Source organism: Diabrotica undecimpunctata, chromosome 1, assembly GCF_040954645.1.
Source record: "Diabrotica undecimpunctata isolate CICGRU chromosome 1, icDiaUnde3, whole genome shotgun sequence".
NCBI lineage: Eukaryota > Metazoa > Arthropoda > Insecta > Coleoptera > Chrysomelidae > Diabrotica > Diabrotica undecimpunctata.
In genome coordinates, this window is record NC_092803.1 from 61,599,106 (window position 1) to 61,616,839 (window position 17,734).

The following is a 17,734-nucleotide window of genomic DNA, read 5'->3' on the forward strand; positions in this document are numbered from 1 at the left end:
TGTTTGAACTATGTGAAGAAAAAAATATGGTAATTACAAATATCGGGTATAAACTGCCCAAATGATGAATATACACTTGGAAAGCTCCACTTCCTGTTGCTAATACTCCTGAATCATCAAGAGATCAAATAATTTACATACTTGAATATGAACGTTTTCGCAATGTTTTGACTGACCACAAGAGACAGAAGAACTTTAGAAGTATAACTGCGAAAAATCAGTACATCAATACATCTTCTCACAAGAAAACTACCAAATTTCATTTGAAGAGACACATATGTTTAGTTAAACATCCACTGTTCTTTAGAGAGATTATGGAAATCCAAATATAAAAATATTAATAAATTGTATCAAAATTTTCTTTATTATTTCGTTTAATAGAAAAAGGACAGTCTCAATATATACAGGATGTGAATCCTATGGCTTCAATACGAAACTTTTATCCAGACGCATCACTTCTAAAACCGATTTGGACCAATCGATAGAGTATAAATGAATCACAATAGCTACAAATAGTGCAGATATTCGAAAAACACTATAATCAATGCATGTTTCTTGCTAGATTATTTTCCTACTCCTTGAAAAAGAGCCAGTACAATCATGATTCTCAAATCAGGAAAAATCTTCACCAGCACAAAACCGATCTATGTTTCTTCTAAACAACCTAGGCCAGATCTTCGAGAGAATCCTTAAGGAAAGACTAGTAGAACTCTTAGATAAATTCCACATCATTCCAAATTTCCAATTCGGATTCAATGCTGATCATTCCACATATAATGCATAGATTGAAGCAAAAAGCTTCATATTCCAAGCCACCAACGAACATCAAAGGTATATACCCGTAATTTTCCTTGACGTCCAGAAGGCATTCAATCAGGTCTGGCACTGAGACCTGATTGAAAAACTCCACTAAGCTGCGCTGCCGATCCATTTCTGAAAATCATTAATTCCTATCTCTCAAATCGATTAATCCTGCCAAAGTCGCTGATAAACATTCTTAATATTATCCTAAAGCATAAGTTCCACAAAGAAAATTCTAGCTCTAATTTGATATAGAACGGACCTTCTCCTACCTATCAACAGATCCGACACCATCTCCTGTATGCTGAGGTACTGCCCTGTTATCCGCAGGTACCGCTTACAGTGATGCAAGATAACGAACTCCACAAAGAACACAATGTGATAGGGATTCATGGAAAAAAACTTAATATCAGGCCTTTGATCTCCTTCTTGGACGTTGAATTCATAAAAACGCTTAACTGGAACATCGACATTAAAACACCCTTAACAGGATGAGAAGAAGAATAAAGTTCTTGGAAGCATTAAGAGGTAATAGGTAATCGGGAACATCCACTCGCGTATTCTGCTGTACATATACAAAACATTTCATCATCATCAGTGGCGTTATAGCTCTTTATGAGCCAAAGCCTTCTTCAGAACAATCCTCCATTCGCCCCTGTCTCTGGCAACTCTTCTCCATGCTCTAATTCCGATAGACTTCAAATCATTTTCTAGGTTGTCTTGGTACCGTTCGCGTCATAAAAAACTGGTACAACTCTTATAACCAAAAATCGTATTTTTCAAGTTGTGTAAGTTGATCTTGTCACATATGTCATTCCAATTTCTAGGGCAACGTTGCCAGTAATTAAATTTATGGTCGTGGAAACTTCCGTTTTTAAAAACTTTATTTTCAAAAATACAATACAATATACTTGTTGCCGTACTATAAATAAACGCTCTAAATACAATTAACAATTAACTTCTTAAATGCTTAACTTATTATTAATTTATTATAAACAAGTTCAGGCCTTTTTATACCTTCTGATTGGATGGACTGTGGTCGGCGGATTCCAATGGAATTATCTGTTTATGTTTATATAATTCAGTACAACGAAAATATTGTATCAAATCAGCGAAAAGGAGGGCTGTGCGACAAACACATTATAAAATTACAGTAGATGCATTCCAATATCTCTGTGCCAATACGTACGTTTAAAGATGCTTTAAACATTTTGGGCATTAACTCAACCCTCTCTCTGGTTATTAAATTTATTAGATACGGTTTTTTGTTGTTAATGATAATAATAATAATACCTATATAAAAACTTTAAACATTTTTAAACGTTCTGTTTCTATTTAGATTTAGTGCAATTCCGTTATCTGTGATGGCAACAACGAATTGATTCACGAACCATTGTGTCAAGTCTGAACACAGGTTTACATTGGGAAAAAAAAGTGTACCAGTTTTATATGACGGGAACTGTACCTAAGTTCGGTCTTCTTCTTCTTCGTTGTCCGATCGGCCCTCTTCGGTCAAAAACTTTTCTGACTATGGCATCTTCCTCTCGTCTGATTACATGACCTATGCATCTGAGGCGTGCTACCTTAATGAATTTTACGACGTTAGGTTCTCCAAATCTTCTATATAACTCAAAATTGTAACACCTGCGCCACAAACCTTGTTCTTTTATGCCTCCATATATTCGTCTTAGTATTTTTATACAAAACATTTATTAGACCCTTTGTCCAGTACAGTGTCCACCTCTACGTGGTGCTCAACAAACGCCATATGAACACCCTTAAGGTTATCGAAAAAAAAAATCCTGAGGAGACTTATGAACAAACGCAATAACTTTCCGTCATTATACATCCTCCAACTGGCCAATGTTCCAACTATTCAAAGTCGGATCCAATCTCTTAATAAAAGATACTTTAAGAACCATCGATAGCTCAAAAGAGGTTCTTTAAGTTCCTTGACATCGCCAAGTGTAACTACTCACCAGATACCCCAAGCTTATTACTGCCAGTTCAGCTTCTCAATTTATTAGGCAACGAACTTTCTGACGAGAACTTAGAAGTAGTCTAGGTACTTAGTTCCTAGAAGTTACACCTCTAAATTTTCGCAGATACTAATTTCAAAACATCAGTCGTTAAATACTACACTGCTTGATAGCATTGTTTTATATTATCAGTAAAATAATTAAGTACATTTAAATCAAAGCGAACACAAACGAACGAACAAAGGAACGAATTCATAGGTGTTCCCTTGGTCATGTGTTCTCTACAAAGTAGGACCATTTACATTGTAGTCAACGCTCGCATTCGTTGATGATCGGATGCAATGCCGGATACAGATGAAGATGTAATCATTAGCGCTGCTGGTTTTATAGTTATTGCAGGACTTTTTCAAAAAAAAAGGAAGAAGAGAGTGTGGTGTTCAAATTTGTTATAAACGAGTAAAAAAGAGGAGATAATGCCTTGTTATTTGATTTACACCTGACAATTTAGGTCAAGTTACAAATGTCTGTAGAATGTCTATGGAAGATTTTGAAATGAAATTTAAAAGCAAACTACGTAAAATTATAAATTTATATAAAATATACAGTATGATGCAAATGTATGGAATAAATTCATTATTTCAGAAACAGACGACTTGTAAAAAAAATCTTAAAACAAGTCAGTTTTAATTTTTGAATCACCACCAACTGACACATATGTGTTGAACATTACGTCATCAGTTTCGACGTAATGACGTAATCGACGATTTTTTTAAGACGATTTAAGGTCTCCTTATCGTCATTTCAACGATGTGATCACTTTTATTTCTACAGGATTCACTAAAATTATGAACTTTGTCAAGTAACATGGAATTAAAATAAATATTCATTCACTGAACTAAAATACACTAAGGAACGCCACTGGGAATAAAACAAAATATTGTTTTTTGGTAGTTCCGAGAAAAAAATACATTGATAACAAACAATGCTACATTATAATCTAAAATTAATTATTGCAGTAAGTATTCCAAGTTATTTTTCAAAATATTTAAATCAATATTGACATTGACTCGTTTTATTTGTCAATAATCTATGAATTTGTCAAATAATAGACGTCACATTTTTACTCTTCCAGTTTTTTGACGACATTACAAAACAGCATTTACAAATATGAAATTAACAGAAACAGAACGAATCGAGATTTTAATCATGATTGGTTATGAAGATAGAGTGAGGACTCAAGCAGAAGTTCGTAATATATTTAATGCTAAATACCCCAAAACAGTTTACTCAATCAACAGTGAGTAAAATTGAAAAAAAAAATTAGAGAAACGGGCCATGTTAGAGATCTTCCCAGAAGTGGTAGAAAATCAACATCCAAAGCCAAGAAACTGGACGTTGTACTGGCGTTTCATGACAATCCACATACCAGTTCTAGACAGGTCGCACTAGATAATAATGTCCACCAATCAACTGTTGTAAGAGTGCTAAAAAAAGAGAAGTGGCATCCATACAAAATACATCTGGTCCAGGAGCTATTAGAAATGACTTTGATAGAAGAATCGAATTCTGCGAAACCATTATCGAAAAATGTAACAGAGTTCAGGGTTTCATACAAAAGGTACTTTTTTCTGATGAAGCGTCTTTTATGCTGAACGGTTACGTAAATCGCCAGACATATCGATACATTGGCAAGTGAAAATCCACATTGGATGGAAGAGTGTAAGACACAATATCCCGAGCAGGTAAATGTTTGGACCAGTATTATAGATAATCCATTTGTAGGGTTATATTTTTTTGAGGAAAACTTAACTGCTTCTCGTTATCTAGAATTTCTTGAGGATTATCTGTTGCCACAGCTGAATCAGCTATTTCCAAATAGAAATAATTTGTGGTACCAACATGACGGGGCTCCCCCACACTACGGCGTTGAGGTGCGAAATAACCTTAATAACGTTTTCCCAGGTAGGTGGATAGGTAGAAGGGGGCCATCGAATGGCCACTAAGGTCTCCAGATTTGACTCCGTTAGACATTTTTTTTGTGGGGATATTTAAAGAGCAGAGTGCATCAAAATCGACCGAATAATGTAGAAAAGTTGAGGGAGCGCATCAGAACGGAAATTGCACAAATAACACCTGAAGTCATCAAAAACGTAAGGAAAGAATTTATTGCCGTCTTTCACATTGTATTATTGCTAAAGTAGTCAATTTGAACCTTGTTGTAATTTAATTGTATTTAAGTAAACATTTATTGTAAGTTAATTGTATTAATAAACCAACAGTTTTGGTTAACCGGTTAACAGTTTTGGTTAAAGGCGATAAGGAGACGTTTCAAATGAGCTGTCGCGTGACCTCGGTTTATATTTAAAAAAATCGTCGATTACGTCATTACGCCGACAATGATGACGTAATGTCTAACACATATATAGCAGTTGATGGCCACTCAAGAATTAAAAAAGACGTGTTTTAAGATTTTTTTTTAAAAGTCGTCTGTTTCTGAAATAATGAATTTATTCCATACATTTGCATCATACTGTATAAAATTACAAACAGTCCTCTCAAACTCATTTGTAAATAAATTAGTAAAAACAGTACTTCCCAACGAATTCGTTCGCTACGTTCTATCCACTATTTACATGAACATGAATTCGTTTATTCATTTGTGTTCGCTTTGATTTAAATGCCTTTTAGGATGTTTTACTGAAAACATCGTAATATCTTACTGAGGATAAAGTCTATCAAAAATATAATACATAGGTATGTTTTTAACCGATGTTTTATTAACAGTTTTAAAAAAATAATAATATCAGTGTGATGTCAAGTCAAAAATAAATTTCTAAGTTTGACAAAATTAGTAAAAAATACGTAAAAAAACATAAAATATTTACTAATATCTAAATGATCTACAGAAGTTTATATGAAAATTATTTTAATTGTAATTTTTTGTCTTTGTAAGGGAAGAAATAAAGCTGTATCAATATAAAATAATCTATAAATCGGCTAGTTGGGAAAAACTATACAGTTGGCATATGCATTTAATAAACCATCTGAATGTTATTTTCAAAAATAATGACCTTATCTATTATGTTATGAATTTATCGATTTATTAAATACATAAGCACATCTACAAATAAACTTCAAAAATGTACTTACGAGCAATCCGCGGCCCATTTCCATATATTTTAAAAAAATCATTTTTATTTTCTGTAAACAAAGGTGGTATTAATATAAAGTTCAAAAAACATAAAATGTTTAAACAAATTAAATATATAAGAAGGTAGGTAATTTCCCAAAGAACTTAAAATTGGTATAAATGTAGCCAACAGTTTTTTTCGACTATGTAGGTGGATAAAAAACTCTTATACGGGGTTTTGAAGGTTCTAAACGGTATATGAGAGATATCTGATGACAAATCCTGAAAGACGTACAGCTGCTTTTGCTTTGTTTTTTTAACAATCCTAAAAAGTTAAAAATTACTTTTTGTTGCCTATAGAATATTTCTTATAGATACATTTTAGAGAAAAATGGTTCAAATAAGAGCTGTAGATCATAAAAAGTTTTTTAATTTGCGAATTTTTAAATTAAAATACATTAACAATCAATCGATATAATTGCAAATAACTCTTATTTTACAGTAATTTATAAATGTTAATAACTTTATTTTTTGATTAATAATAATCATAATTTGCATGCATAATTTGTTTATCTTGGAGAGCAATTATTTACACAACTGTACTTGCCTAAACAGTGGCTGTAGATGTATTTAGCAGATCACAATAGATTCTTTGAGGCTTCAATTTTAAGAAAAAATTTAATATTTTATCAAAATTTTTATTAAAAAAAAAACATTTGACAAAGGGTTAACTTTTTAGCTTATAAACATTTATAATAACTTCCATATTTTTATGTCACCTGCTTGTAAGTAAACTAGAAAATATGATGAAAAACACAACCTTAAAAGAAACCTTTTGTGACTAATAGGGACCAAGATGGTAATAATGTTTTCTTCAAATTATATTTCCTTTGTTTGCTAACATTAATATCTGAAAATTGAGCAGATTATAAACGAGCATAAAGTAATTAAACATATTATTAATTTTATGATCCATGTTATAGATGGTATATACCGAGAAGCAGTAAAAAGGTTTAATTTATTAAAGTGATGGTACTCGTAAAATGGAACTTCAAATTGAAGCGCACTAAAAAAATTTGCAATACTTTGGTTTCTATGGCACACAGAAGCTTGATTTTTTTTAAATTGCGGTCGCTCGATAAAATAATAGGAACTTTGCTATTTTCATCTACCGAAACAAAATTAGGTAATTTTTTTTTTCATAAAAAAGTTGAATTTTACTATGATTTCGTAAGAAATATTTAACTTTTATTGAATAATGTAAAGGTTTCTTTTTATGCGATTTTAAAGTTGTGCGGTGTGCAATTTGTCTTTCATCCAACAATTTCTATTAATAACTATCCTAATTAAATATTAACTATTCACATCCAGATGTCAGTAGAGTGAGCGTTTGCAATTTGGGGATTGTCTTGTTACATGATATCCCTATTACATCATTGCGTTTCGCATTGAAAGGTATAACCTGCTTTGTTTTAAAATAATTTTTATCTTAGCTGTGCTTCGTTTTACAAGTTGATTAAACTTTTGCAGCACAGTTTTCGGATTGAAAAGTTTCAAGTGAGTGTCGTAAAGTTTTATTTTTCTTTAGAAGAGGTTTTTGCCATCTCAATATCGTAGGTCTAATTTTTTAATTTCTTTTTTTAAGATTTTATTTGATTCAATGAAGAAAAGAAAACATTAAAGACAATCAACTGTAATAGAAATTAAAAAGAATGAAGTTGCTATAAGAAAATCCAGATATATAAATTTCTGGTACAAAATTAAGCCCCAAATTTTTATCTTACTCAAGGGATGTATTATCAGAAAGAACACAAAGATCCATCGATTGAAGGATTGAAAGATTTGAATTAAGGAACTAATTCAAAGAAGAATTCCTGTAAGTGATTATTTAATCCAGGAAAAAGCTCTTTAGTTTAATGAGTTATTGAAACAGTCAGAACCACCACTTCCTAAGCTGGTAGAGAATTTTCAGCTAGCAAAGGTTGGCTAACCGTGTTTACAAAAAGAAATGCACTTCATAATATCAAGACAACAGAAAAGAGTGCTACAGCAGATGAAGCAGCAGCAAAAATATTTCTACAGGAGCTAGCGAAAATGATTGAAGATGGGGACTATTGTGCCGGTCAAGTATTTAACTCTGATGAAACGAGACTGTATTGGAAAAAATGCCTAACCGTACTCACATCCCAAAGGATGAAAAAACTGCAAGTGGACATACAGCAAGTAAAGATCGAGTAACATCATTACTTTGCAATGCGTCAAGATATCGGATGTTGAAAACGATCTTAATAAATAAATCTCTTAGATCACGTGCTTTAAAAGGCAAAGATTTAAAACAACTGCCAGTGCAATGAATGGCTAACAAGAAAGCTTGAGTGACAATAGCTATTTTTACAGAATGGTTTCATAACTACTTCGTGTCAGAAGTAGAAGCCCATGTGAAGAAAAAATCCCTCGATTTTAAAGTTGTATTAATTATTGACAATGCAGCAGGTCATTTCTTCCGTCCAATAAAACACGTCGTTTTCAGCCATTAGATCAAGGCATAATTGCAATGTTTAAAAAATATTATATAAAGGCAACTTACAAATCCATCGTGAGTAAACTAGAAAATGAGCCCTTAACAGTAACATACGTGTGAAAGCAATTTTCTATTTTTAATGGTTTGATTTATGTTGCATCTGCTTCCGCTCAAATAAGACCAAGAACTTTAAATGCCTGTTGGAAAAATGTTTGGCTAGTATGTGTAACAAGCAATGCAACCATTCAAACATCGACACCATCAGATGGAATAATTAATTTGCACATGAAATTGGCGGAGATTCTTTAATACCTTTAGCCACGATGATATAGAAATGGATAAAACATTAAATCTAACTTTAGATGGCGTTGTGAGTCTAGAAGATGATAATGATGAGAAAGAAAAACCAAACCTCCTCACTGAAAAATCAATTCGAGAAGGTCTTTAACTTTGCTGTAAATTAGAAAATCATTTTCTTATTAATGACACTAATTCTAAACAAACCTTTAAATTACAACGTGAGCTGCAGAACTGCATGTCAGTATACGTGAGCTACATAAAAAATATTAGCATCATCATCGCAAAGTTTAATTACTGATTATATTGTCAGAAAAGAAAGAACAACAGAGAACGAGAATAAAGTTTGTGAAAATCCATCGCCTTTACCGCAAATATCTATTGCAGAGACAGTTTCTTATGGCGATGAAGATGATTTACTTATAGCCAATATTAATAGTAAACAAACTAAATTGTATATAAAATAGAACTTTACGAATAACCGGCAATCAATATTTGAAATATATCTGAAATATATCTTTTAAATATATACTACCCAAAATTATATGGGTTTACTACACACTTCCACTATTTATAATATTTCTTCTTTTTTCAATGAAAGAAGACTGTAATAAAAGTTTAAGTTGTTAATACTGTGAGCTGGGAACTTTTGTGTTGTAGGTTTCCAGCTATGAATCTGTCAAAATATGCCCGAGTTGAGCGAATGGACCTTACTTACTAATTCTTCTTATAAAGTACAAAAATATTAGTTTCAAAATTTGTTATAAAACCATTTATTTAGAGAGTGTAAAACCAAAACTAAAAAATAAGTTGTTCTATATTTTAATTAAAATAACCACATTTGGAGTATTGGAGTATTAATTAGGAATTAATATTATATATTTATATAAATCATATACATTAATTATTATAATTTAAATATTTCTTACAAAATAATAGTTAAATTCAATAACTTTTTTATGAAAAAAAATAATTATTTTATTTTTCCGGGACTTTTCTATTTTTCCTTGAGGTGAAAGTATATCAGTTTTTATTATTTTCTTAAGTTACCCCAGTTAAAAAAATGAATATTCTGTGTGCCATAGAGGACGAAATATTGCACATTTTTCTCCTTTCCACTTACAGGTATTGCGTGGAGGTATTTTACGAGTACAATCAATTTAACGGGTTATACCTTTTTACACCATCTTTGTATATGCTGTCTACAAATTCGATCATAAAATCTAGATCTTTACTGATAATCTATCCAATTTTCAACTCTTAATGTTAATAAATAATAGAAATATGATTTAAAGAAAAAATATGCTATATTTTTTCCTACTGGTGACTTTTTTTAAGATTGTGTTTTTTCACCATCTTTTCAGTAAGTCTATTTACAAGTGCATAACATAAAAAATATCAATGATATTATAAATGTTTATAAGCTAAAAAGTCTGATCCTTTTTCAAACGATTTTGTTAATAACAATTTTGATAAAATGTGAACATGATATAATAAAACTGAAGGCACAAAGAATTGATTGCGACCTACTACATGCATCTTGATCCACTGTTTGGGCAAGTACAGATGTTTAAACAATGGCTTCCCAGGATAAACAAATTGAATAACTTACAAACTATTTTTAAATTAATAAAATTTTAAATAAATACATTACATATCATTATTCAAAAAAAACTTTTTATTATTATTTATAAATTACTGCAAAAATAAGGGTTTTTTGCAATCATCTCGGTCAATTGTGTATGTATTTTAATTTTGAAACTCAGAAATAAAAGAACATTTTAAGGTCTACAAACTTTATTTCAACCATTTTTCTCTAAAATTTATAAGAAACGCTTTATAGGCAAACAACATTTTTTTAACTTTTTGTGGTTATAAAAAAAAACAAAGCAAAATTAGCTGGAGATCTCTAAGGATTTGTCATCAGCTGTCTCTCATATACCTTTTAGAATCCTCAAAAATCTGTGTAAGATTTTTACGTGAAAACGATGATTTTTTCACAGATTGACTGTGGTGCTATATTAATAAAAAAAATTAAATATTTAAAAATTACTAAAAACATCGATTTTTTTCTACTTCCCTTACTTATAACTTTAAAACAATTTATTTTGGAGCAAAATCGTAAAAAATAAAATAGCGACAATTAAATTTTCGATAAGATACGGCTGGTTAAAAACGTTCTAATTTATTACCCTTGCTGCAAAATAGCAATAAAAACAAAAAAAAAAGAGAAGAAAATAAGAACTTTTTTATTCAACGTTTTTCAACCATTTAGATTGCACTTAAGACCTTCATAATTCGCCAGAAAATTTTTATAATATAATAAAACATCCCATAAAAATTTCATTAAAATGGATTTAAAAGATTTAACATGATACTTTTGTAATCTAATTAAATTGACATTTTTTAAAATCTTGCACAACACAATCTAGACCATACAGAAGTTTGTCAATTTTTTTACTCATAAAAAGCACATTACCTATCTAACATACTTTAAAGGAATAAAAATCGGGTATTTGGGCTGCTTCAAGAGTTTTTTAAAATTATAAACCATTTTTTGGCTCATAAACAAATAAAACATCTCGGTAACCATTAGCTCAAATTAAATTTAGAAAACGGCATTGGAAAAGAATTAACAAGATGCTTCTTGTAAAAAGTTAAATTAAGGGCAGTGGTTTCTTGAAAAATACCAAAAAAAGAACGGGTGTGGCAATCCAGTGGGACTGCCGGTAGAAGTTATCCTTCTACCGAAGTAACCCCCCCCCAGAAATATCGAGGCTTTGAAAGAACTGATACGCGAAAAAGTGGGTGCAATACTTCAAGAAATGTTACTCAATGTCGTAGACAGCTTTGTTCCATAACTGCAAGAATGTGTCACACAAAATGGAGGCCACCTTTCCAATATCATCTTCAAAAACTGATTATTTCGTCACTTACACATTAATTTCCATCTGTGTAGTATACGTTGTTTTATAATTTAATAAAAATATATTTTTTCAGTTTTATTTTATTTGTTTAAAATCGTACGTCATTTCATTGAATCACCTCGGAACATCAGATAAACAACAGCGGAGTATGATCAGGTAATACCATGTCTGAATCTCCCAAAAGTTGAAGACCACGTGCTTTTATTCCAGAAAAACAACAAACCAGGTTGGAATGTCAACGAGGAGATTAGCTCGTCAATACAGATCTTTTAAGAGTACGATATCATTGGAATTTGGTAGGAATGATCTTAAATATCGAAAGCGTTGTAAATGACACAAAGACTCTTAAGCGCAACTCCACATACCAAGATGCTGTGGTCAACTGAGGCGGTTACATTTGTCCAATGAAAAAATTATTATTTTGGATGACGAAAAGTATTTTACTTTGCGTAATTCTGAAATGAAGAGAAACGATGGATTTTATAAGGACAACGTAGAAGAATGCGCTGGCAATGTTAGATACAAACATAAAGAGAAATTTGCAAATAAAATCCTTGTCCGGTGTGCAATTTCTAACAGGCGTGTATTCCGGCTTTTTGTGGGAAGAGTGAGGGGTAAAGCTTTGAATAGTCAGAGCTATATTGATAACTGCCTTTCTAAATTGCTTCAGTTTGTCTACGAACATCATCATCATCATCATCATCATAAGTGGCTCGACAATCCTTTGTGGATCTTGGCCTGCTCACAAAGAAGTCACCACTCCCGTCGATTTCTGGCAACTTCCCTCCATCTTCTAACCCTTAGAATCTGTAGGTCTTCTTCCACACCATCAATTCATCTCATATCATTCGTGGTCGTCCTCTGCTTCTTCTACGAACATCATGCTAATGATGGCATCATTTGTTGGCCGGACCTAGTATCATGTCATTACTCAAGAGATACCCAAAACTGGCTTCGACAAGACCATACACCTTTTCTCCCTTGCCACAGGCTCGCCCGATACAAGATTTTTGGACTTTAATGTCTAGGAATGTTTATCATGGAGGCTGTGAAGCCTACGATAAAGAACAATTAAGAAAGCAAATTTACGAAAATCGGAGAGAAATTGATCCGAATTCCATTCAGGATCTCATGAGAGACACTCGAAGAAATATTCCTCTGGTAGAGCACAATGGGCGACTCCAAATAATTCGATAGTATAGTTTAGTTAAGTATTAAGGTATAATTTTAAGACAAGTAGTTAGTGTTTACATAAATTTCTTCATTAAAAAAAATTCGACATACGTGCCCATGCTACTATATAGCTCAGAAACTTAGACTTTAAATAGAAAAAAGTAAGATACCAGCGTCTAAAATGTAAAACAAAATTAAAATTAAGATACAAGCGTGTAAAATGCGGTATCTAAAAATAGTTTTGAGAGTGACGAGAAGCGTTAGATTGAGGAATAATTTTATACCGAATCATAATGTAATGTTGTATCGGTCTTAGTTAAAGTTGAATAAGGACAACTTTCGTGGTTCTGCCATGCGGTTCATATGGATGTGAAAATAAAAGTGAAGAAAGTTTGGCAAGCAGTAGCGGACAAAAAGCGAAGAAGAGGCAGACCATCAAGGCAGTGGAAACCGTTGAATAGAAAGGAGTCGATGACCAAGAACCACGGCGTTTGGAGAGGCTTTTACTCCAAAACCTCGAATGCCTTAAATCCGTAAGTAAGGATTAAGTAAGTAAGTAAGTAAGCTTCAGTCATAAATAATTATTAATAATAAGTACCTCTGCGAAATAAATGAAAAATGCTTGCGTATATTAGGAATATCATAAAGGATTAAGTTTATTTATGACTAAGGGTAGCGGGAACATACTCTTTTACGTTCCCGGTAAAAGATAGATCTACTTCAGAGTGCGACCCTGTCCACGTGAGCCATAATTATCTCCCAATCTCCTAATAACTGGGAGAAATGAACTCCTAGATACATTCTCCCATCTAAATACCAAAGTTTCCCTTCCCATATCCTACTCTGATGTCGGGCAGCGGCATAACCAGTACCAAGATAGAGGGTAAGAGAAATGATACTGAATCGGCCTATTATTGGATACTGCAGGTTTAAAATTACCCAAACGATTACCGATATAAGTAATCCCCCCTCATTGGTCAACAGCTACGGGTGGAAAAACCGACACGTGGTAGGGCACTTCATTGCCCTCGAGCTGAGAAATTAACTCCGAAGGAGGAAGAGCTAAATTAGTCAACGGTATTGAGATGTGGAAAGCCACAGGATGACTACCACAATAAAGATCCGCATGGATATCCTTAGTAAATATCATCATGAGCCCACTAGTAGATAATTTACTTAATGAGCATGGAGCTCGGAATCCAAAGTCCGGTAGAGAAGGACAATCGGATTTAGACGACAGGATCCCTACGGCCCTCACAAGTCGTCATCAAGGTAAATCGCTGCCCAACAAATAAGAATAACTCTATAACATTGAAAATTAGAACATGGAGCGTAAGAAGATTATACTAATCTGGCAAACTAGATAACAGTGTTGGAAATGTGCAGAACAAAGATTAACATACCGAGGCTTAGTGATATAAAATGGCCTGAATCACAGGCAAACAATAACTCCAATCACAGGCATTATAGTTAATAATAATTCTCAAAAAGCTGTTTGTAACTTTGTTCCCTACTCTGATCGACTATTGATACTATCTCTCAACTCTCATTTTAAACGTAAAATAAATATAATCCAGGTATATGCACTCACTGCAAACAAGGATAAAGACACCATAGAAAAATTCTATGAACAGATTGATAATGTGTTAAAGCTGACTAAAAGACATGACATAAATATTATAATGCGAGATTTAAATGCTAAAGTGGGCCAAGGAGAAGTGGAGAATTGTGCGGGGCGATGTAGACTTGTGGAATGAGGATATGATGATATGAATGGGGAATGATATGAAAAACTCATAACTGCAAATACCTTCTTCAAACTTCCTAAACGTAGATTATACACATGGAGGTCATCAGCCGACAATAACAACAAAATAGTCAGAAATCAAATAAATTATATTATCGTCAACAGAAGATATAGAAATTCTATAATATCATTTAAAACTTAGCCAGGAGTGGACATATCCTTCGCTGTAAAGAATGCAAAGCACCTTAGCTCCAAGAAAATCATGGATACAAGGCAGCTCAAACAAGACAACACATATACGGAAACGAAATTTAAAATAAACGAGAACTTACGGAAAGTCAAAGAAAATAATGCCAAAACTCGGAAAAACTAACTATTGGCCAAAAATAGGAAACCATTCAATATGTCGCTGTGTCAGTTGGAAAAAAACTCAAATCACTTGGGGAACAAACAAAACCTTGGATGATAGTAGAAATTCTTGAACATATGAAAGAACGAAGAATACATAAAGCAAAAGACCTGAATAAATACAAAGAAATTCAGAAAAATAGCAGAAAAAAATCAAGAGGCAAAAGAGGGGCGGCTCTTCAACAGATGCAAAGAAATAGAAAATCTGGATAATAAGTATGATAGTTTAATTTACACGAAAAAATCAAAGATATGACAGGTTCTACAAAAAGCACAGAACAAATATCCTTAAAAATAATAAAGGAGATATTATATAGTTGATGTGAAGAAAAGATTGTGCCACTGGACAACTTACATTCAAAAGCTATTTAATGATGGAAGATAAGAACTGTTATTAGAAACCACAGAGGATATCGGACAATATTACGGGAAGATGTCATCTATGTCATCAAAAATACAAAAGAGGGCAAAGATATGGGACCAGATGATGAATTATTAAATGTTATTGATAAAGATGACATTCATGTAATGATTGAACTATTTATTCTAATATATCAGACTGCCACAATCCCCACACAATGGCTGCAATCGACCTTTGAGGCAATACCCAAAAAGTCAAGTGCATCATCCTGCTCAGATCACAGAACAATAACTTAAAGACACAAGAGATGAATTGTTTCGCTTGAACGTGCTGGCCCAGAGATGAATGGACATTTGGACATGAATCAGGATATGTACTTATGTTTTGTAAATTTTGAAAAGACATTGATATGGTTCAACATAAAAAGTCTGTAGATATATTAAAAACCAAAAATATTGGCAGTCGTGATATGAAAATAATTTCTAATCTATATTGGAATCAAACCGCCAAAGTAAGAGTTGACGATCAGAACACCGTAGATATCAAAATACAATGAGGAGCCGCCAGGGGTGCGTGCCGTCACCACTACACTTCAATGTCTACAGTGAAGCGGTATTTAAAGAAGCGCTCTCAGATTCAATAACAGGTATATCTATCAATGGCGAAGGTTTGAATAACTTGCGTTTTACAGACGATACAGTAATAATGACGGATAAGAACAATGATTTACAGAACGTAATGCCACGCCTTAATGAATGCTGTCATGAATACGGACTCAGGATGAATTTGAAGAAAACTAAATGCATAATCATAACTAAATCATCGGATGCAAATATCCAATTGATTGTAGAAGAGAGTGAATGAGAGTGTGGATACCTACAAATAGTTAGGAACATGGATAACATCAAATGTAGACCAAACCAAAGAAATTAAGACACGTATTGAAATAGCACGTGTATCATTAGTTTAACTTATAAAGTTTCTTTGTTGTCTGGATATAAGGTTAGGACTACGCCTAAGGATGCTTAGGTGTTAAGTATTCACTACTTTTCTTTATGGCTTGGAACCATGGAAAGAAGTGCATCTGAATAAGTTGGCCGTCTTTGAATTTTGGTGTTACAGAAGAATCCTACGAATATCATGGAATTATAAAACGCAGAAGTTCAAACAATTGTTGACTATCAAAAGAAGAAAACTTGAGTACTTAGGACATGTGATGAGCGAGCCAAAATATTCATTATTGAAACTAACTATGCAAGACAAAATTAGAGGAAAGCGAAATGTGGGAAGTCGAAGAATATCGTGGACCAAGATTTTGAGGGGATGGTTTGAATGCCGTAGTGCAGAAATATTTAGAGCGTCAGTCAACACAATCTGAGTAGCCATGATGATTTCCAACCTTCGATAGAAGATGGAACTCAAAGAAGAAGAAAGAATTAAGTGAAGCGAATATTATAAACTTGTGGTTTTTAGAAAAATATGAGCAATTTTAGAAGAGAAATATTTTAAAATCCCTACAAAACAGATAAAAGAATAACTGACAAAATAATTGCAATATTATTGCAAATACAGTTGACTAACAGAAAAACCTAACAAATATAGGTAAATATATAACAGCTGGGAGATATGTAACAAAAAATGTAATAAACATATTGAGATAATAGGATCACAATATCATGTGTTAATACCCAACAGTATACGTAGGACATTCCCAAAAAAATACATCCGTAGAATCGTCAAAAAAATTAGAAAAAAGGTTATCTAAACATTAATTCAGCTCAACGAAGAAAATACAAAAGTAATCTTATAATTTTATAATTACTTTATATAGTCCCCTGTAACTAGTTCAAAACTTACCTGGAGAATCAGACGATGATATATGTAAGAGATTTGTTGTCAAAATAAATCCAAAAATTATGACTAGTAAATTGTTAAACATATTTTCATCCTCAGCAGCTTGGTGCGAAAGGATAAGTGTAGATAACTGTAAAATACAAGTTTTAGACCGAAGGCAAGAACAGTCGATAAGGATTACAATGGACTATTAATTTGAATTTATATTTATTAAGACAGCAACCCACAGTAAATGTTTATTTTTAATTAAATATACCGTATTTATCGATATTAAAATTAATTTAATTGAAGTGTGTCGAAAAACCAAAAATAAACAAAAATCGCAATTTTCCGGTTTGTACGCACATCTATTGCATCATAATAGTAATACCGTTGAAAATTCTATTTATTACTTTTTTAAAATTATATTCAAAATAAAATTAAATTGACCTTTTTATTAATTTTATAGGTAATTATACTCACATTAAAGCGATACATTGTTTTCCGGCCTGTCGCGAATCGGCGACCTGCAAATGTGGCAAGCATTATCACACATT

The 17,734-nt window shown here is 32.4% G+C and overlaps 1 protein-coding gene across 1 annotated transcript in view; it reads right to left on the bottom strand.

The window, feature by feature from the left end:
- The window catches only part of LOC140449573 (uncharacterized), an 85,392-nt gene extending 67,988 nt beyond the window's left edge, over window positions 1-17,404 (bottom strand). The window contains exons 1-2 of the mRNA XM_072542817.1: window positions 17,202-17,404; window positions 5,931-5,981 (exon numbers count right to left, since the gene is read on the bottom strand). Coding sequence (XP_072398918.1) covers window positions 5,931-5,981; window positions 17,202-17,283 — 133 coding nt within the window. The 5' untranslated portion in view covers window positions 17,284-17,404. The remainder of the gene's footprint in view (window positions 1-5,930; window positions 5,982-17,201) is intronic.
- Between the last annotated feature and the right edge of the window lie 330 nt (window positions 17,405-17,734).